Source organism: Columba livia, chromosome 9 (assembly GCF_036013475.1).
Source record: "Columba livia isolate bColLiv1 breed racing homer chromosome 9, bColLiv1.pat.W.v2, whole genome shotgun sequence".
NCBI lineage: Eukaryota > Metazoa > Chordata > Aves > Columbiformes > Columbidae > Columba > Columba livia.
Window position 1 is genome coordinate 16,379,147 of NC_088610.1, and position 23,459 is coordinate 16,402,605.

A 23,459-nucleotide genomic window follows, 5' to 3' on the forward strand; every position below is an offset into this window, starting at 1 on the left:
AAACAAGAATATGGATGCGTTTGCAAAAGGCAGTGCTAAACTTCGAAGTCTTGGGTGGGAAAATGAGCACGTGAATGAAGGGCTTGTCCTCCACAAGGAGACCGAGCACACATGGCTTATTTAGTCTGAGATGAAACTTGAGAAGAGTTTTTTAAATGTATTCTGTAAATACATTATGGATGTAAACATCAGCAGAGAAGAGGGAAAAGACATTTAACCTGGAAGTCAATGATGACATTAGAAACAGTCTAAATGTGTTGTAGGTAAATTTCAGCTAGAAATCGGAGGAAGGCAAGCAAGCACAGTACAGGATCTTTCCTACATCACTGAGTTTGGTCTTGTCCTACACTATTACAAATGCTGTTTTAAAAATAACCACATTTTTTCCACAACTTTCTAACTCTTGTTAGAAAGTTTTCAGCACCAGAATGAATCATATTCTGAAACTGCTGTCCATGAAATGAAGTGTGGGCAAAAGGCCCAGCTGCTTTCAAATGGAAATTGTGTCTTTGAATAGGATTGTGTGATGTGGTTAACTCTGATGACACAGAACTGCTTCATGACCTGGTGATCTGTATGAGTTCTGGGCCTCATTCCTACTCCTGTTACTGCATTAAATTTCTAGATGTTTGTTTTTGCTAGATCGGTTGTTCTTTTAAGAGGTTTTTTTTTTGTAAATTCCTGATTATGAACAGTGGCCTTGTTTCTACTTTGTGTTTCTCAATTTCCTTGAATGTGTCAACAGTGAATTAGCATTAAATGGTCTGAGAGAAATAGTTAATAAAGATTAATTTATATTCTTTAATCCTTTGAATTTATTTTAAGATACATCAAAGATGTGATTGATTAATAAATAAGTTTAGAAGATAAAAACAGGAGGGGAAAAGAATCCTGGTTTATGGTCTTTGTAAAGCTCAGAAATAAATCCCTTCTATGCAGTATATGATATGACCTATATGATATGTTTTTCCCAGTTTGTTTCAGATCCTTGTGCCAGCAACCCCTGTCACCATGGTAACTGCAGCACTAGCGGTGATGGCTACCTCTGTCTCTGCAGCCAAGGCTATGAGGGAACAAACTGTGAGCACTCAATTCACAGCCTTCCAGTCTCTGAACGGACAGAGCCAATGTCACCGCGACAGAGCAGACCGGTCTCGACCACCATGGAACCCGACATCGTTCTTCCTCGTTCAAGAGCAACTGTGATGTTACCTACATGGCAGCCAAAAGCAGGACAGAAAGTTGTAGATCTGAAATGGGATGAAATAGAGGTGAGAATATTCTGTTTAAAAGAAAATGCACAGAAAAGAACTTGTGTTATCATTGTTGTGTTCTCACTTGTGCGTGATTTCATGAAGGTCCACATGAGAGGACTGGAGATATGATCTCTGCCCTGAGTTATTATGCTAGTAGAACTAAATGCAAAAAAAAAAAATGATACTTGATAGAAGCAATGGACTTCAGTTGGCCAACATGTTTTACCCGGTATTTCTTTGAAATGGGAGAATATTTTTCCTTCAAGTCAGTTGTATGACACAATATCTCCAAACATCAAATAAATTTACGAAAATAAAAAGTTTAAACCAATACTTCTAATATTTCTTTTTTTTTGCTATTTGCAGTTGTAATTACGTGTTGTTTTGAAAAGTAAACGTCCTTGCAGTATTAAGAAAACATAGCTATTTGAGGATTAAAAATGGTAGTCAATGTATTACACAGTGTATAACTCTAGAGATGCAATGATGGTGGAGGAAACTTGTAAACATTTATTGCATCTCTTAGTAAAATGACAAGCTTAACGATATCTGGCAAAACTACAACTGGAAAGCATACAACAAATGATCCTTAAGAAATGTGATCTTTGCTTTCTACTGTTTTGTACACGGTTTTGTTAATAATGCTTAGATGTCTTGCATAGACTCTGGTATCTTTAAAAAATAATTAAAAAGTGTCAAACTTAACCCAGTTATCATTAAAGATGAATCTTTACGTGTGAAACACAAGTATAGATAGAAAGAAGAATTGATTATTTATCTCTTGATAACTATTTTATGGATGAGTTCATTCTATCACATGACCGTCCTCCTCCCTTCTTCTTTGAAGTCTGTCACTGCGAGGATGAGTTGTAGTTCTCTTCACTGTTGTTCTCTTGGAGATAGAAGACCCCTTCTGCATATAATGTTCCTGCAGCAGTTGGTACTGGAAGTCTCCAACCTGATGTGGAGATCGCCCACCTATAATAATACTATGTATATGCAAACTGCATCCCAAGGAACAGTCTGCCATAGTGAGCATCTGTTTTGGGAGTAACGGTAGTGCCTCTTTTTTGTTTTTGTTTGCATCAACTAAGTACAAAGCACTAGATGTAGTGAAGCTTCTTGGTGAAGAAATATTATAATTTCAGTAGGCAAAGGATTAAAATCTCTGTGACATCTTTTTCTTAATGAAAAAAGCCTTCTAATGTAATTTCATTTGTGTTTATTCAGGAATAAATAGGTAACATGTCAGCTGATTCTGGTTTTGGAGCATTTCAAGGAGTGTGACTCCTCTGAGGCATTTCCACACACTACATAATGAGAAAGTGAACACACATGAGTTTTATCCTGGAAAAAGTACATTTTTCATCATTCTTTGCTAGCCCAAACAAATTTGTTTGTATTTTTACTGTAACATTTAAATCCATTTTGAAAGTAAAATCAACCTATGTGAAATATATGTTTTTCTTATGACTCTCAGATTATATCTGAGGTACGAGTAGTTACAGGGCTGCATCCCATTTCAATGGGAGTTCTGGTAGGCAATGTCTGGAAAACAGAGCTTTGTTTCTTGGAATTCCATGTCTTGTTTCTATTATTTTACAGTAGAACATATGTCAGGTACCAAGTATGGAGTTTTGAGAGAGCACTGAAGCAGAAACAAACAATGATCTGCTTTATTACTTAGTTTAAATGTAACGTATCTCTGTAAGTGTGCTCCATATGTCCTCATCAGTTAAGGGCGTGCTCTTCTCTGTACCAGATTTCCCTTGTGTCTTCTTCAGTCTGTGGCCTGGTATTGTATAAGTAACATTTCTGCCTGGTTTGCATTTTAGGTAGATTCAGTAAACATTTCAGCCAAACAGATCATTCACAAGTGGGTATTTTAATAGCTGAAATTCACCCTTCTGTGTGTCTTCTCTTACCTGAGAATTACATATAGGTTATCAATTACAATTGCATTATTAACACTAACATGGAAATTACTTGTTACCCTATTATAAAATTCTTGTTTTGATATGTTTTTAATATATTTTGATGGGTCTTGTATTTTTCACAGTCTTTCTGGTGTAGCGTAATGACCTTCTGCTGTTTGGAATTCACAGTGAGAGAAATGCTTGTCTGAAAGAAAGATTTCAGTTGCTGATTCAAGACATAGTCTCCAATCTCTATTAAACTACAGTGAGTTGATTTGCCTTTAGGTCTGTGTTCCAAAGGCTCTTTGGTGGAGGCTTCAAGAGTAAAGAGTTAAGTAGGAAAATTCTACCTTTACTCATAGCTTTTAAAGCTTTGCAAAGCTTAATCCTTTCTTCCCCTGTTAAAAGGAAAAAAATAAAGTAACTGTAGGCTTTGTGTTGCAAAAACCTACTGTTTTGATCTTCCTTGAGATTCAGAAGCAGCAAAGGCTGCTAGTATTATGTTATGAGGTTTTATTTTATATTTTTTCTCTAAATCTTCCAGGTCAGCCTGTTTTTCACATTATTCTATAATGATACTGCAAGTGAACTAATGTTCTTCATACTCTTTTGTCTGTCCGCTCAGAGCGAAATTATGTCAGAATCTCTCCAAATGAAAGCTCTTATTGTCTTGCAAGGATGAAGTTTCCATGGAAGCTTTTTCAGGAAGTTTGGACCACTCAAAAAATGAACAACTGAGAGAACTCTCTAAGAGAGGCACAATGTTTGGTTACAGTTGGACACTCTTTTCTGTATTCCTTAGGTACTAGGGACATACTTGGCAGTGCTTACTTGACTGAACTTTCTTGGTAGTGTCTGCACCAGTAGACAACATACAGATATATCTAGATACAGTTTCATTTCTTAGAGAGCTCTTTCCATAAGAAATTAGTCTTTTCCTAATTGCAGATTAAGGGCTACGAGCACAGATGATTGAGAGAATAATACTCATGTCTGTTGGTTTCTTTACTATAATAGGAATCTTTGTGGTCACACATCTTTGTGTGTTGAAAGAGAACTTTTTTCCTACTCTCGGCAACTAAGTTGTTCCACTTCCAAGAGAGAGGCATCCATCAATCTGCGTTTCCACAGTCCAATGATCTTTTGTGGTATGGTGTGGAAAAGATACATATTAGCCAATAATAGAAGAAGAAAGAAATAATCTCATTGATTCTACTCGAATGACAGCTTCAACAGTGGTTTCTGTGTACAAAATCAACTGTAAGGAAAGTGGTATCCTAATCTTATCTCTTACTTTTCCTTAATAGCTCTCAATCTTTTTTCAAGGGAATCAGCAGTATTATTCACATTTTACAGATGGAGACACTGAAGCATAGAACAGTAAAGTGATTTGCCAGGTGCACAGCCAGGAATTAGAATGCTAAGCACGAGAGTCCTAGACTAACCTTGTATTTATACGGCAAAACTATTGCTCAGATTCAAGCTTTAGGAACTAGTTATTAGAAGCTACAATAAACCTGTATTTCCTCTTATAATGGGGACAACATTTGTTTTATGCTTGTTTTTAGTCAGTAAATTATAAGCCTTTAAAAGTAGTATGGCTGTGTCAGGTGGAAAATCCTGAAAGAGAATGTACCTACTCTGCAACAACGGAATAAGGAATAATTCTGCTTGAAACAGAGGCCTTTGAATCCTTGACTGCGTTGTGTGTTGCTAAATGTTCATGGCTTTTTTTGCCCAAGTATGCTATGGGTGTGGAAGGAGACTGAATAGAATGACAGAAGAGAGATCCATTTGAGGTTGCTAAATACATAGAAACTCCATCCTTAGAAATGACAGCTTAGGAAAATCTTTAACATGGAAATGGGTGGAGGCTTTCATAAACTATATTTATGCATATTATATGTGCAAGAGAATTCAACAATGAATTGTGTAATCTAGAGATTTTTGGGAAATGTGGATACGGATTTTGTCTTGACTGATCCAATATCAGTTTTGAGTCTCCTAAAAATTATTAATTGCATCGTATGCTGGACTTCTGTTGTTCATGTTTTCACAGGCATCTCATAGTAATGTTTAAAATATGAATTTGAATTTTGGTTAAATTTACAAGTTAGATTCTGTGTTTGTTTGTTTTTTTATGGATGATTTTTTTATGGATGATTAATTCATGGAAGTGTGTCAGGTTGCTTTTTCACTTTGACAATAAGGTTGATGTAAAAAGGTTGCAAACATATCCTAGATTACTGAAAAAATAACATTGCGGAATCTGCCTAGCAATTTGAAGCAAGCTGACGAAGATATCTGAAAACTACTTAATTAAATCTACTTATTATGTTAATGTAGGAGATAGACTCAATTATGCCACATAAAATATTACTTATTTGAAATAAAGGTATAATTTGAAGCGGTAACAGTTTCCAAACAGCCTTTATAAAACAAGATATGAATAATTAAGGAAAATCTTGTCCATGACCCTCTGTGTTGTGTGGCATTCTGTATGGTGTCTTGATCTTGTTAATACGGTAACTGATTTCTGTGCCTACTAGGCATCACAGATTTGAAAAATATGTCCTTTCACCCCCAACTGTGCTCATAATTTTTTTCCATCTGGAAGCACTGTTTGTCCAAGCAACTTTTACTTGGAAAGAATAGTAATGGACAAGTGGGAGAGTATTTATTTTTCATCTGTGTTTGCAAAAAAACATATTTCAATATAGAAATTGAATGTCACTATTTGCTATTATAAATTCTCCAATATTGCCTAAATTAATGATGCAATATTTCTTTGATATGCCAAATGTTAGAGCTTTGTTTATTATTTTAAAAGACCAGAAGCTTATTCATATTTATCTAAAAATGATCTTTTTTAAAGGCAGATACCTTTAGAAGTTCACGCTTATGTGCAGGAAGTTTTTGTTCAAACAAAAACCTTAAAGAGATGATTATGTGAATTTTCAGAATGCTTGTTGTTAGCATAAATGTCTTGGTGAATGTTTTGCTCCATCCTGGTGATTTCTGAAAGATGATTGCTGGACAATTAAGGTTATTAAAAAAAAATAATCATGTTTTCTTTATTTGGACTTTCTGGTTTAGTGTTAAATAAAACTATTTTTATTTTCAGATAACCCCAGACGTGGCTTGTGGAAATGCCAGTTCAAATACCTCTGCTGGAGGCCGGCTTATCTCCTTTGAAGTTCCACAGAACACATCAATAAAGTAAGAATACTTGTCATATGCGATGAAATATAAAATGCTTTTGTTTTAGTTTGCCTGGATATTTTAGACAACAGTTTTTCACATGGACAGATTTATCAAATGGCTAAAAGTGTATGAAAGAACTTTAGAGAGACTTCAGGCATCTGTTAGTTCCATGACAGCTATTTGCTTGGTGTAATTTTTACTACATGTTTAATGTTTTAGACTAAGATGTAAGCATGTAAACTGTCTCTGGGCCATGAGAATGCATTCGAAATTAGGGCAGCATGTTGAATATGTCAGTTTGGAGACAATATGACATTTTCTTTTTCCTACAGGTAGTATGTGTTTTTTTTTTTTTTTTTTTCCTGCCTTTAATCTCAAGATGCACTTGGTGGTGGAAAGTGTTATCATTGAATATATGAATGCATGTATTTTGTGCTTTTGTATTTGCTGGATTATTGTTTGTGTCTCATTATCAGCTGTGAAATCTTTGTGTATATTCTACAAACCACACTTCTCAAAAATTTGAATTTGTTCAATATTATTAGTTTTTCAAACTCATGCTTTTCTGATCAAATGTGTGCTTTGTTACTTTTAATTAACAGAACCTGGCTTCCTAGAAAGATCTGATTCTGTCAGCTGGGATGAGGCATTTTGTTGTTGGAAATTTTATTTCAAATAAAAATCTGCCAACGTAGTTCTCTGGCTCACAGCTTTACTGCAATTTTAGACTTAGATTTTCCCAAAATAGCCTACTTTTCTCATATTGTCATCTTATCTTTTAGAATCCCAGCTTTCAGCTAAAAAAGGCCATGCTCACAGGAAAAAACAAACCGATGCAAGCAGACAAGCTGCAGACAATTTGGAGCTGTAACTTAAACGTGGGAGCTGTCCTGCTCTGCCCACGGGATTTGGAATTGTGCTCATTCATGAGCATTTCATTCTAAGTCAGGAAGAGATCCGTGAGTGGGGATGCTCTGGCTGGTTGGAATCTTTAACACAGCTGTAGAATCTACAAACACCAGCTTATTCCTGATTTCAAGACAGCACACGGTTTGCTTAAAGACCCTTACTGGAGGGACGCCAGTCTAAAGGAGGTCATTTTTTGACACTATGTACCTTTAATAATGTTTTATCTCTAGGTAGATTAATGCAGGTCAATATCTGTCTTTATTTCATTGTATTTCCTGTGTTAAAGGCCTGAGTAACATTTCTGATTCAGTGGCTATGAAATGTCAATAATTTCTCTTTAATAATTTTATTTTGTTTTGATTATCAGATGTGACTTAAACTGCGAAACTGGTTGTTATCCTGTTCTAGAAAGTGAGGTGGTCAGTTTTGGGGGTAGTGATGGGGGTTATTCTTAAAGAGGACCTGAATTACTGTCAAAAACTGGCTTCTTGTGAGGTCTAGTTCCAACATTTTTTAACTTGTGTCAAACATGATTGCAAAACTTTGCATTTCATGTTTTGAACTCAAATAAGAAGTGAAAAAAGGAGAGACTGCCCTGTATTTTTGACAGAATTGAAACAATTTCACTACAGGAAATTGTGGAACAGAATGTCATCTCTGGGTATTTGGAAGCCTGTTTTCAGCAGGAGAGAATTATCAGTTTTCAGTAGTTGGGTGCAGTTGTGTTTGAATTTTTGGAGGATTGTTCAAACTCATTTGTGATTCCTTCAGAGGAAACCAATGCAAATATTTGAGAACTTGCCAGAAACATGAGAGGTTTTTATTTTTTCTCTATGAAGATGAGTAGGGAACAAATTATTCTGAGAGGAAAGAGACACTGACATAGATACAGCGCTCCCTGATGGAGCTGACAGTAGATGTGCGGTTGTAGATATTACTTTATCCAGTATGTCAATATTTGGGAAGGCACCATGGACTCAGTGACCTTGGGAGCATTACATGACTCATTTGATTTACAAGAATAAACTGTTCTGAACCTTGGATCCAGTATGTCAAACAAATGGGGATTTCTACCAGGATCTGTCTCCCTATATTGAATGAAAATGGAATGTTCTTCACTAAACAAGAAGGCTGGATGTACCTCAGCTGCAGAAAATGATGGCATTGTAGATGTAGAATGGAGGTACTATTCAAAAAGGCATAAATACAAAGACCGAATAACGTTGCCTTGCTGTTACATGATGTTTATGTAAAACTCTTCTTGGGCACTAAGATGGTGTCCTTCAGGTATTAGAAATCGAGACTCTGTATGACTAAATCTGCTATTACATATGCTATTATGAAAATCTTCCTATTGAAGCATTTTTTATTTTTGTGGACATGCTAAAATCCTTCAGGCCTTTTCCCAATTCCGGGAGTGGTACATTTATTTATTATTTTTTTCCTTTCTTTGTTTTTTCCTCCTTTTGCTCTACAGCAGTGTACTTCGTAATAACACCGATTTTCCTCAGGGTAAATATTCTTATAATTTATTTTCTTAGAATAAGGCAAGATGCTACTGCTTCTCTTATCCTGCTATGGAAGGTGACAACCACTGGATTTAAACAGTGTTCGCTTATTGATGGCAGAAGTGTCACTCTTCTCCAGGCACTGGGTGGACTTGTTCTTTCTGAAGAAATGCTTGCATTAGGAAACAACTATTTTATTGGTGAGTAACATGCTGACTTTCTGTTTGTCACCGCTAGGTGACAGCCAGTGGTTTACCCAACATTTAGAGAAATAAAGAGGTAATTCCCTTAATTTAAGTGCTGCTGAAAGATCCAGATGTGAAACTTGGACCATGTTTTAGATGTTGGTTCATTCAAGGCAGACAAGAGGTACACTGAATTTTTACACAAGTGGCATCATTCCTTTTAAAATCTAGATTGAATTTTTTGCCTGATACCTCTAGGTGATGCAAGGTATTTTGTATGTTCTGTTTTAATCAACTGTAAAGCTTTCGGTAAATGCTACAATAAATATCTCTGAATGTTTGAGGTGTTTCTTTGTCAGATATTGTATCATGGGATACTTTGTAAAGACGCTGAATCTTGTACACAATATACTTGAGAAAATATATAAAATATAATAGGAAATCTGATCTAATAGTGCTTACTTGCATTACTTTTTCTCTTCTAGTTTTGTCTCTGAATGTGAAACCTTAAAAATATACTATATGCTGCACTGGGCAATTAAATGTTAAACGTTGTTGTGCAACGGCTGTAATGAAAATAGGCTGATATGTTGTTTTTAAGTGTATGGGAACTAATACTGATTTAATGCAGTATTTATGCTTAGACACAATAAACTTAATTAAATTGAGATTTCTGGGCAGATGGTTTATTATACCAGTGACATGAAACCAAAGTCATTGTAATAACAGCATTGAATGCTGTATATTTTATAATGAAGTTTAAGGTGCCACAAATTGTTATTCGGCAACTTACCATGCTAATAAATGTAAAATTAAAGCATTCTGATGTAGAAACATTGGACCAAATTCTAAGTGTGTAGCTAATGCAGAAAACCTCCCAAATGCAGAAGTACTACCCTGTTCTCTCCTGTCACTTAGCAGAGATACTGCTTCAAGTATAATCATGTAATTATTGTCAGCATTCTTTTATTGATATGTATTTTCTTTAAATAATTTTCCAGTTACCTATACTTTCTGTATTCTTTACTTCCAAGATATTAGTTTTAGCTTTTGTTTTCTCCTTCTAATCTAGTTTTGCATTTAATTTATCAGAGTTAAAACTCTGCTCATGTGTCTTCCTCAGGAGTAATTGTTTTGCATTTGCCTTGTGGTAGTTAACACATGATAAAAGTAAGTAAAAAACTTGCTGAAGAAACGGTAATTTGTAACTTTTGTGCACTCATGAAAGTACCTAAAGGCATAGCTTGGTCTATAAGCTTTCAAATAGAAGGCCTAAGCTGCTCTGTGAAGGCTCCACTTGACCGTACATGCCACACAGCATAGGCTATTTAGATAACTGAAACAAATGCTGTCTTGCTCTTTCATAGTTTGTCTTGTCCTACTTGTCTCTCTGTAGCTCACCTTCTGTCACTGGGAGTTTTACCTTGTATTGTTTACTGTGTGTTAGGCGACATTGAGTGAAAATATATATTTTCTTTGAATATAAATCAAGGCTTAGATCAAAAAAATTGTAGTACTGGTCTTGCTTATTTCATGTAGCAAAAGTTTTCTGCAGCCTCTTACTTTACTTACATCTGGTTTTTGATACTTTCTTTGGTCTTCTTAATTCCCTGGTACTGAAATTCTTTGTAGAATTTTCCAGTTGTTGTAGTGTAATTTGATTTATGTAAAGAACAAGAATCAAATGTGTATGCATGGAGCAACAGGGGGACTCCAATAATACAGTGATATATTCATGAATAGGAGCCTCTGAGTGCTTTGTAAGGATGAGTGCAGATATAGTGCATTTGAATTTTTATAAATCCTATTTACTTTAGCAAATGGATGGATTACCTGTAGTGCTTTTGATAGAAAATGAATCTGAAGCATTCACTTGCATATCTTTTAGTCCTGAGGTGTTGCAACTCCGTACTACAATATGATCAAGTAATGAGGTAACTGTTTTCTGGAGTAAATTATTTTATGTGGCCTTAATTTAGTTATGACTTTTCCTAGAATAATTTCCTTATATTAAAACACTTGAACAGAAAAAGGGTGAAATACTAAAGGAATAAGGAAATTGAAACATGAATTTGTTAGTTAAAATGTTTTTCCGGCCTGTCATTTATTGTAAGAAAGAGAAAAGAGCGTAGTCTCTGAATTTTCTTCTCAGTTGTATGGAAATATTCTACTTACTTTCTATCATCAGTTCTTGTCCAATGAAGTGTAAGTCTTGGGTGTGAAACTTAAAAAGGAACTCAGTCACTTAATGTGAAAAATGCTGAATTTTATCTGAACTCAAATTAAATCTGTAATTCAGCTAAGTACTATATAAAAATGATGAAATCTTTACCTCACATTTGATCCAGATATATGGAAATGGTCTGTGAATCTGACACACCTCACTTACTTTTCAAGAGTTTAGTTTTCAGTAAGATCAGATTAATAAAGCTTTTCTTATATACAGCTTTCCCTATATTTCTTGATATACATGACAAACTTATTCTAAGGTACACTAAATTAAAATAGTTGGTTTTATATATAAAAGCAATAATGTAGCTCTTTTTTTATCTGGCTATAGAGCTTCAGATTAGGAGGGAAGTTGTAATTGTGTCTTTTGGGTGATGTGTTTTGTGTTTTTGCTTATATTTAAAGCATACACATATTTCCATGGAAAGAAACCAGTTTGATGCATGTTGAAATTGGTTTTACTTAAGCAAAAATGAAACACAATTACATTATTTAATAATAGACGTGTGAATTGAATTAACGGAAAGCCACGTAAACAGGTTACTCATTACTCTAGCTTTAACAAGTTACCATGTGTCAGCTGAGCATCTGTGCGAGCTCCTAACCCTTGGCATATGGGCAGGCATTTGACTTAACCCTCTTCTACTGGGGACTAAACTACATCGCATCACATTGCCTTGCATGTGCCGCAGTTGGAGTGTTCACAGAGTTCTGCTGCTCAGCTGATGCGTGGTAACGTGTGTGTGTGACACTCCACTCTTCAGTCAGCCTTGCTGCTGGGGGAATTTGGTGACAACTACTCCAATTAATGGGGTTTTCATTTTTATGCATGCAATTTGCCTGGAAAGACCCTACTGTAGGCAGTATTGAGTCTAGTACTCAACTGTGAACATTTCCCTGGGGTTCTGGGTATAAAAGCTAACCTTGCAGAAAATGGCCTTTTGATAAACAATAGCAGCAGCACAAGTGCAAACAGTGTGAAGAGTTCAATGAAGTGTTAATTTCAATGAGTTTTTTAAAATATGACCTTATAAGGCAAAAAAGTTAAGCATTCAGATGAAATCCAAACCATTCTGGAGAGTACTGTTAGTCTATATAAGAGAGAGTATTTTTATAAATATAACAGAAATCAGTCTCCTACTCTGTCTTTCACGATCGTTATAGGTCTCACATACAAGTAAATGTAAACATTAGACTATTTACTTTTTTATATATTATGTTTTAAGCTAGCATCTAAATAGTTCTTCTATCTAAATAGATCTTCAGCTAGTAGTGTCACATACTGCTCAGTACATTTAGAAGTAGGGTAGCCACTCGTAAGTCTTTTAAGTTGAACCAGTCACTGTAGACAAATCCTAGCTGACCTTGCCATCCAATCTACCACAGCTCCTCTTATCGCACTCTCAGCTATGTCATTTGTATTCCATCACACTTAACTGCTTTTGTGAAGTGTGATATCAGAGGTTCTGGTGGTCTGTGTTTGTGCCCAAAATAGTTTGCTGCCATCTTTACAGCATTGTGGAGATGCTGATAAATAAGCATAAAGCAAGGAAATTGCAATCCAGGAAATCTATTAGATTACTCTTGTCATCCTTCACTGAGCTTTTGCCATTATTTTGGACAGTAAGCAGAGTCCTTGAAGCCATGACAGAAGGTCACACTCTAAGCTAATGTCACATCTCCTTAAAAAGCTGTATGCAAGTGGTTTTCTGAGTGTAGGTGTGCTCCTGCTAGCTGACTATGTCATAATCCTTTAATGCAGGGGTGTCAAACTGATTTTCACCATCAACCTTGTGGTTGCCTGAAAAAGGCTGAATGTAATTTCAGGACTGTATAAATACAGGAATAGTTACATTTATACAGTCCTAAAATTACATTCAGCCCTTTGCAGGCAACTGCAAGGCTGATGTGGCCCATGGTAAAATGAGTTTGACACCCTTGCTGTAATGGGTTTTGGTCCAGTCAAGCTATTAAGTTGGGTAATTGTTTAGTAACAGTGAAATTCAGAAATTGCCATTTGTTATAGAGGAAATGTAATGGAACATGTGTTCGGGGATTTTTGTATGCTAAGTGAACCCAACTGGTTTGCTCTGTTCCTGAATATATTTTCACTGTCAGTCCTGCAAAACTGAACTCCAGCTTGAAAGCCAAGCTGTGTGTTAGTTCTTTCCAAAGTTTCAGCAATAATTTTCTGACACCCAAATTTTGCTTTCTGTTGTACCTGTGTAACCCTCTCACAGTCAATCTGCCTCTGATAGCATTGCAGAAATGTTACTGAGACTAAAACTTGACCAGCAGCACATTTACCTTTATCACATTATGTCTGAGAAGAAAGTTTTATGTCTGACTTTCAGACACCAGGACAAGTTTTCAGTGTTAGTAGTGAAGGAAGAAAGCATAACTATTTTTAAACTGAATGTGACTGTAACATCAATTTGAAGAAGAAAAAATGCAATGAGAAGCTTTAAAGTCACTTATCTCCACCAACAAACATTTTTTTTGTATTTCTGTTTCATGTAAGTTTTTGAAAAATCAAGTATTTGAAAGTTCTTGAACTGATTCTCAGTGAAATCTATACATACTGTGAAAAGCACTATCTGACCAAGGCTTATGTGACAAAGCACAGTAAGCATGCTGACCTATATAGAATTTTGGGAGTTGTACCACTTATAAATAGTGCTATTTGTGGGCAAAATAGCAGTTTTGTTATTGCAGCTGTATTTTTGTATCCCCAGATGCTATGTTGCCTAGCAGTATCATCAGAGAATGATCTCGGATGTTCTGTACAAGTATCCTGTAGTACTGATGGTTTATTTCTCACTTCTTGTTTTCTACTTATGTAAGATAATCATCCTAAGGCAAACTAGGAAAGGATTCCTGACCCATTTTTTCAAATTCTGTAGAACAGTACTGGTGTCAGCAGGGCCATGAGGGCATTGATAGACCCTAATCATGCTGTCCATGAGGGTCATGGAAAAGGGGATTGTCTATCTGTAAAACAAAAGCATGCCTCTACTATTTCAACACGTAAAGGTAAATTTTAACAAGTGCACCATCACAACATCTTGTAATGCTGCTTCATTTTTTAGGTCTCTAAAATGAGTGGAATGCAACTTGCATGAATGAGTGGAAGGATTGAGTTCTCTTAGATTTGCTAGATGAATAACAACTATTTGAAATTGTGATAAACAGTGCCATAAGAAAGGTAAATTGGTTTGTATAGTCAAACTGAATTTACTATATGCTTAGATCAAGAATGCACTTATGCATGGTGGTGATTAGTATAAGCCCCTGTGGTGGTCTTCATAGTCTTCAATGTTAACTGTACTATATGATACATGGGCAGTGTGAGTGTTATCAACATGAAATAATCTTTGGATAAAATTCGGACATAAACAATTTTAGGAGAAAGGACTAGAATTCAAGTCTCCCTTTGTCCTCCTTCTGGTGAGTACTGTAATAAAAATGTTGTGGTTTTTTTTTTTTTCTTTTCTTTCTCTTTTCCTACTAGCTTCCTTTCTTTAAATTATTATGTCTACAAAGTTCAATGGCCACAAAATAGAAAAGGTTGAACATACTGAGCACTCCTGTTTAGCTTGCTAGATAACATTTTATCCTGTGATATGACAGGTGAGGTCAAACAGAAAATTCAAATTGAATCTTTTACATTTTAGGTTAATTCTATAACTTTCTGCTATCTGTGAATTAATTAGCAGATGTACTTAAATAGCTTCTATCCTAGGCCACTAAGGCTTATAAACTGTGCTTCAATATGCTCTGATAGCAGCTGTATTGTTTCTGGAAACTGAAATCAGGTTTTCATTATGTTACTACATGACATGAACTGAAAATGTGGTTCAGGCACACCCAATACCACTGCTTTGCTCCTGAAGGACTGATGCTATCTCGTTTTCTTCCATTTGAATATATATCCCAGTTTCCCATTTTCCAAATAATGAATAACTGATTGTACTGTACACCAGGAATGGCATGGAGAAATGACATCACCTTATTCTGGCCCCCGTTTTTGTTTTTCTATCCATTTTGAATTACCAATGCCCCTAGTACCAGGGCTATACACTGTGCAGGGAAGCTGTAGGTGATTAGAGTCTTTGAGAACTCCATTGCTTTGCAAAATGTTGAAGATGGCTACTGACCCCAAAAGCTTTTGGTGTGGGAAGGTGTTGAGAGAGTAAAAGAGGACAGATGGAAACTGATAGACATCTCACTGCTGTCTCATTTCCTTGGGAAAACAGGCTAAAAATAAGTTGAAAACTTGTAGACTGATGCTTCATTGTGAGTGCCCAGCCCCCTTGGCAGTCATTTTCATCCATGAAACCTTTACGTGGACTCAAAGACCTTTACTTTTGTGAGCTGAAACTTTACTGAAGGGAACTATTACTGTATTTCTGTTGTAAAATGATAATATGTTGTTTCAACCATAGGTGAATTTATATTGGAATACATATATTCACTGTGTGGAATACAGAGAAATACCTTTGAGCCAGTTGTGTTTGTGTGTGTAATAGCATTGTGTGTGTACCAAGGGTTTGTTACAATTTGTAGTTCAGTCTTATGCCTTCCATTAGAATAATATACAATAGGATAAAGTTCTGACTTGGTGGCGTCTTAGCTTCAGTCTTCTTTATTTTGCAGTCCTCTATGGACCAGCGTGCTGACCTCAGACTGCTGTGTGTAGAATGAAGGTGTTGTTCAGAAGTAGGGCTTGTGAAGGAAGCAAATCAGTTTATGCAGTCTAGAAAATCTGCAATCTATTGATGTTTGAGTAGTAGTAATGTGAATGCCATGAAGACCTTGACACAGTGATGACATCAGTCATCTCTTATTTTTTGTCCTTAACTTTCTTGATACGCGAGAAACAGGAGGATATGTATTTTGTACTCCTAGGCTTAAGTAGGTGAAGCTGCCAGGGTGGAATGAGCTGTAGTATGTTTACCACACGTACTGCCAATGAAATCATGCAGACATTACTCAGGCTACTAAACATGTGTGCACAAAGCTTGAAAATGCACTCTCTCTAATCTATAAATGGCTACTCACATCATATTATGATATATTAGAATTTAAAATTGTTTTTGTAATATTACTGTAAACAGCTTAACCCTGAATTCTTCAACTTAAAATGCTCTGATATAATTATGTTTTAACTAGCTTTACAAAACCAACAAGGTTAAACTGAACAAAATTACCATTTTATATAAAGACCTGTAATGTTTTTCTCCAGACCTTAGACAAAGGGGGTAAACATGCTTCTGAAATTATTCTCCTACCTAGAAGTTAAAAATAGAACTTAAAACTCACTCTGTTTCAGTTGCTGTTATGGGAATTGGAGAAGGAATTAACTGAAGTGCTATGACCTGAGTTAAGCAGAGTGTCATATTTAGATATTTGGACAATTTTCTTCTAGCCTTAAAACCTAGAGATATCAGAAAGTTGCATGCAACTTATGTAGAGTGAAAATAAATAGCCATGTTTTATTTTTCTGGTTTTTGGAAATTAGATGAGATAATTAGAAATTACAGTAAAATATGTGACATTCCAGTGAGAATAATGATTTTTTTCAGTGGTTTGCCTAAGGGCTTTTGATACCAAAATAGTAACAAGATTGAAAGTACAAAGAAGGTTGATTTAATATTCCTTTAGGGAACTGTCCTGAAGAATATGTAACAATCTGTTTCAGACAAGCAAATGTGAACCCAAAGATGTTTTCTAAATACCACATTCTTCCAAGCGTTCACATATAATTGCATGACTGCCAGTGACAATTGCATGCAATTGTTAAAGGAAATAATTCTGGCTGCATCTTTGAACAGATGGGTAAAAATGTGTGTATCGTGGCCAGAATAAATTGGCTTACTTTGAAGAGGTCAGCAGATTACAGTAATCTTCGCTAGCCAAAACAGACCATTAGACATTTGGAACTATACCCAATACATTTCTTTTTTAATCTGATCTTTTAGAATATTTAACTAACTTGTAGAGGTTATACTCCAGCCAATGACATCTGTGTTGGATGTGAGATTTTCCTGCTTTGAAGATATGGTTTAGGGATCCTTGTTTCTAGCGTAAACAACTAATTCTTCAAAAGATGTTGCATTTTAAAAAGTGAAACTTAGAAATGAAGAACAAAGAATGGAAGTCCTCCATATGATTTTCTATGGAGTTTGTAGAATTAGTTGTGCTTGAAACTTCCATATGCAGAATGTAAGTAATATTTAGCAGCTGTTCTGGAAAGAGAATCCACTTGAAGTTCAGAGTGTTTCATGAAACTTTGGTTTATTACTGTTCATTATAAACATTAGCTTGTACTACTTCATTCTGTTTGACTAAATATTGTGCTAGCTCCAGTTTATGACACAAGAAGCTAGACTGCATCTTTGAAGTTCCTTTGAGAGGTAGGCTGTAAATGGATTCTAGAATATTAGAAAAAACATTATATGTCATATACTTCCTGCATCCATTTATACTCTCTCTTTTTAAAATTAAAGACATTTAGATTTAAAAATGTACTTAAATTCTCTAACTTAAAAAGAAAAGTATAATCCTGCAGTGGCTCTCCTGTAATTCTCCGTACTGATATTACAAAGAGTCATAGACACTTAGGAGTTTACCGATATTAAGGATAGTGCAGTCAAAGCATGCCACATACAGAAGGGCTGTAACCCAGGAGTCTAATCACTGTGGTGGAACAATGCGGTTTGAGCACAAGTGAAGTACAGGAGCAGGCTATAGGTAGTTCGACATGAACTCCGACTTACTTGTTTGTGTATGTCATGGGCTGTGTGTGTGTGTGCCTCATTTTATCTTTCCTACTGTCTGTTATTTTGTTTCCCACGTATATCTGTTAAAAATACGTGTGATAGGGATATTATGCTCCAGTGTGCTTTAACAGCTTCCAAACAACTACTTTTTTTAATTCCATACAAATACGGGTGCTAGCCAGAGATTAATGAATTTTCATCTTCCTTGTCAATTGTTCCCATTTTCGTGTTTTGTTTGTCTATACTTAGTGTATCACCTTCTAGAGCAGGGGCCACATCAGTAGGACTAGTTACATTTGTAGAGTTCTAAAATCACATTTGGCCCTTTGAAGGCAACTGTGAGGCTGGTGTGGCCGCTGGTGAAAATGAGTTTAACACCCCTGGTCTATAGTGATCAGATCATACATTTAATAATACTTGTATTGCAAATATACAAAGAAATGCTGTCAAGCTGTATGTTTCTGTTCTTGCAAACTTCATTACAAATGCAGCCAAAGGGACTGTCCATCTGTTGCCAGTATAATGCAGTTTACAATCTGTATGCTTTTTAGCTCTGGAGTAACTTTTAGAAATTAAACAATTTTTCTCCACTGAATATGTTTTTAGTATTCCTTGTCATTAAAAAAACTTAAGGAAATATGTTTTTAATATATCAAAATGATAGCAGGCAAAAGCATTTGATTATTAGAGACCTAAAAAATGATAGCAGATTAAAGCTCTGGGGGTAGATATGTTTCACCAGCCTGCCATCCTTTTGTTAATCAGTATAATGAGTGTTTGTTTCCAAACTATATTCTGATTTGTATTTAAATGCATTAAATTTAGATAGATGTGTATGAAAAATGAGCAATGGTGTTCTAAGTTGACAGTTTCTTTCAATTCCGTTTTATTTATCTGTCTAGGAGTAGAGCATTAATATGTATTAGCTTATTTTCTCATATAGTAAGAATGCTTTTTTGTTTTTTTAAGGTTTTTTGAATGATTCAGTTACTAAGTGCATTGTGGCTCTACGTTTGACTGTGATAGTGAAAGTCAGTACCTGCATGCCTGTGGGAAGCCATTCAGATAACTTCCAGTGTTCGGGGAAAGGAAAATGTATCACCAAACCAGATGAGGTAAGGTGAATTTATCAAGAACTTCCTGTAGTGTGGAAATTCCATGAAAATATAAATGCAGTGTAAATTGTACTTGGTGTGTGCGTACCTCTTTGCTGTGTATTGGGCTGCAAAATATCACAGATGTTACTAAATTATAACAATGTACTTATTTGCTATTCCTAAAAATCAAGCACATGAAAGTAAGAAAATGACTGATATGAGACGCAAAGATTCATACTCTGCCCTGGCAATAAAAACATTTATTCCAATTAGGTACAAGTTAATGGCTATTGCATCTTACTGTCACTATACAAGAATATTTATCTGTGAGCTGAGCACGGGCTGGGCATTTGGGACCCCGATCTCCAGACCAGTGTGTTCCAATCTGTGAAGTCTTCAACCTTTTGGTTTTAGGTCTGATTTAATCTAATACTTATTTCTCCACATCTCAAAAATTGCTTGCTTAGAGATCACTGATCAGTGCAATGGAATTGTCTGGGCGTAACTATGAGAAGAAACAGAGTGGAGTTTTCCTGGATGGCTTTCTCCTTTACAGAATACTATGCTGAGAAATTACAACCGTGACAGCAATTCCACTGGCTACTGTGAATTTTTTGTGTGATTTATTAACATGAGAAAATAAGAACCAAATGTGTTAAATTTGCAGTCTGTATATGGCTTTCACAAAATCAGACTGGCCTTCTGTGAATGAGATCCTGTATTCTCTGTTACTATCTATACCTGTTGATTTTATTTCATGGATTAAAAGTCATTAACAGCACAAATCTGCACAGTTAATCTTTGGTTTTATTAATATTCATTTGGGAGATAAAAGCAATAGTAACTGTTGAGTAAATATTAACAGCTGTGAGCTTGCTGTGAGCACAGAAAATTTGGCATATTTAGGGAATTCACTGTTAGTTCATCTGGTATCATTTTCCGATTTAAATTCTCAATAAGCATGTTTGATAGAAAAACGATGTTTTGAATTGTAACAACAATAATCAAATTGCTACAGTAATCTATAGATGCTTGGCAGTGCTAACATCTGGAAGAATTAGGCATCTATTTCTCAAAAATGAAATTTTAAAATGCTTGAGGTAATGGTGAACACAATTATTGCACAATGTGTTTACAAGTGTTACTCTACCATAACAGCTGGTTGGTATCCAAATAAATAATTCATTCAGATATAATGTCCTATTTCATAGTCCAGTTTAGTTTTTCTGCCTTACTATATTTAGCAATTTTATTTTATAAATTCAGCATATTGAATTTGATGTATGTAAATAATCTATTATATATAACAGCATGTCAAAATATCTTCTTTTTCCATTTTTTACTCAAGTTGAGAGTTAAAGCCTTTGATAAATAGTCTTATTTTCTAATTTTTCATGCTGTCCATTTTTAATTTCTTTCTCTAATTGCATGTCATATGTCACAAAATAAAAATAAATTACTTTATGCAGAAGTATTAGTGCTTTTTTATATTAAGAAAAATGCATATCTAGCCTTTAATAATTATCCATGTTTCATAGATCTTTGAGACGTGGCAAGTAAAATGAAATAATCTTTAATTAATTATTGTTGCTTTTGAAAGGAACAGATTCACCGCTTTGAACAGTTTAGTGATGTGAGGTGATGCTGAGTCAAAGTGATGAACTTTGTATGAACTGCTTTGCTGCCATACTTGCCATTCCTCCACAATGGAAGCCAGAATGTGTCAGAAGGATAATACTTGTCTTGGTGTAATCACAATATAAACACCACTTTCACATTTATATATTCAGCTTTAGACCAGAATAAGTTGTCCTCAAACCAGTTAGCTGTGAATGAAAGAGAAAAATCTTGTTATTAACCCAAAGAGGGAGATTTGTTTGCTGTGAATTTCTGATTCTGTGTAGGATTTTGCAGTGAACTTTGGCCATCCATTGGATTTGAGATCCACAGTTTTGCTTACATATGGGCATAAAATGATTTCTTTCTCAGATTGTTCTGTTCTGTAACTTCACCTCCCCTGTGAAAAATATGGAAGAGCTGACTGTGTAAATATGAAATTTTATTGCTAGAGTTAGAACCCTTGAGTTTTACATAAAAATAACCAGTCTCTACCTGCACTGAGAAATAACATATTGAACTGAATGGCAATGGTTTCCCTGTCTTCTATGTGGGCTAGAAGCTTTGTGGTAGCTTCACTTGATTTTATTTGTAGAAAGCCTAATGAGAAATAAGCCTCATGTATACTTAAAGGTGTGTTGTCCTGCATATGTACTTAGTTTTCTAAGTAAAATATAATCCTAAATACAAAACATGTAATCATTATACAGCAATGTTTTGCTCAAATATTACAGAAGCTTACCATGAATTGTAATAAATACTGAAACTCTCAGCAAGAGAAAGAGCAGACATTAATTTTGTTCTGGTCATCTGAACAGCTTCTGTACTAGAGTTAAAAAAAAAAAAGAAGGAGCTTTTATGGCCTCTCTAGTCTGGAATTTAGAATCTGATCAATGTATTATTACTCTGCTTACTTAAAATAGGGAAAAAGTACTATGTTCCAACTATATTTATAATATGCTTACAGACAATTAGATTAGGTAATAGCATTTTTTCAAAGCTTTTATTTTATTGTTCTTCATATTGATATGTGGTAGATTTGCACTCCCACAATCAATTAAAAATATATAGATGAACTGTCTATTGATAGCAGGCTGTTTCGGAATTCTTAGGTAGTGACTTTAATACTAGCATTATGGCAGTGTGTAGTTTCTTCTTGACTTAGTTTTCCTCAAATATACTAGTACATGTCATCTATTCAGGAAAAAAATTAATAGTGTCATTTGGGAAAAGTGAAGATGACATGCCTAATAAAAATGATGACACCTAATCTTCTCTGCAGAATAACTTGTCTGTATCTCAGAACTGTTATCTGTCATTAGACAATTCAGTTTGAAGTGTTATATAGTTTTTCTGCTTTCAAAACCCATTCTGTTAACTACACTTTATGGCAAATTAATCCCTATATCATACCCTTAGAGATATATCAATATTATCTGAGCTTTTCTTAACTTCCTATTTCATTAATATTGTTCAGGCAATGACTGTTGCATTGCTTCAATGTATTAATACTTACGTTATAATAATCAGCTTCCATTACTTCGGAAGTAGATTTTAGTGCAGGCAGAGCCATGCTGTTTGTGTTTGTGTGAACAGTACAGACATTCCCTTCCTCTCTGATGCATGGCTCAGGTAGTGACGCACTTTGCATCTTACTCTCAGATCTGGCATATTCCAACTATGAACCTGAGCCTACCTAACACACATGGTACCTCACTGTTCTGAACAGAATTAACTTTGAAGGGATGTTATACTTCCTGGCTTTCTTGCTTAGGGACATCCTTAGCATCAGATAGATGTAGACAAGGTTGTTCATTTTTCAGTGCATATGCAAGACCAGAAAGACATTTAAATGAGACCAAGATGCTGATCTCTTCATACAAGGTACAGAATCTAGGTACAGTGCCTATATTTTCCCCTGTGCTTTGTTCATGTCCATTTTAAGAAAAAAAAAAAAAAAAAGTAGCTATTTTTTTGTAGTTTGTTCACCCAGAACAGGTGAGTTACTGAGACAGGCAGCAACCTTGATTTTGTATTAAGTCTAAACTCAGCACTTTGTTCCAGGAATGATAACAAACACTTTAAGTCAATAACACAATTTAGCGTCAGTCAGAGGACAGCTGTGAAGGATGCTGCAGGCAACACGTTTATGTGCACTCTTTACCTGGCTCCTTATCCCATATAAGCAAAAATGTTCTGCATGGTCTGGATGATACAAGACATTGAGGACAACACTTACTTTGAACCACTGTTATTTTTAGGGACCAAAGTGATCCCTGTGCTGATGTGTTTTCCACCAATGCCATAAGTAAACGTGGAAATACTGTCTATTTAGTTAATTGTTTAGTTCTTAAATAAAAGTGATTATCTGTTTGACTCTGTTAGCCACTTCCCCGTGTAGCTTATATGAATGATCTTCAAAGTAAGTTACAGTGCTATGTGATTATAATAATTATTGACTGTGTTTTGCTAGCCTGTCTTTCTGTTGAACTACAGCCCTGTTTGGAAACCTGTCCTTGCTAATGTGTCAGATATTCAGAGCTCTTTTGTGACGATGCTTGGGCAAATATCAGAATATGTATAGACTGTACACTCAGCAGGGGCTTCTGGCACTCCAGATAAGTAACATACCTATAATTTTGAGTTTTGGAGATGTATAGTATTAATCCTTGTTTAAATGCTACCAGTGTAATATTTTTAAGGAAGAATGAAATCTGGGTTTTACTTTATAATTATGAAGATGACTATTTTATTTT

At 35.2% G+C, this 23,459-nt stretch overlaps 1 protein-coding gene across 3 annotated transcripts in view; it reads left to right on the forward strand.

Annotated features, from left to right (window-relative positions):
* Positions 1-23,459, forward strand: part of DNER (delta/notch like EGF repeat containing) — a 109,702-nt gene that overhangs the window by 43,066 nt on the left and 43,177 nt on the right. For all 3 annotated transcript variants that reach the window (XM_065072992.1, XM_065072990.1, XM_065072991.1), the window contains exons 2-5: positions 975-1,271; positions 6,297-6,391; positions 8,827-8,993; positions 18,959-19,104. In XM_065072992.1, the coding sequence (XP_064929064.1) occupies positions 975-1,271; positions 6,297-6,391; positions 8,827-8,993; positions 18,959-19,104 (705 nt within the window). The remainder of the gene's footprint in view (positions 1-974; positions 1,272-6,296; positions 6,392-8,826; positions 8,994-18,958; positions 19,105-23,459) is intronic.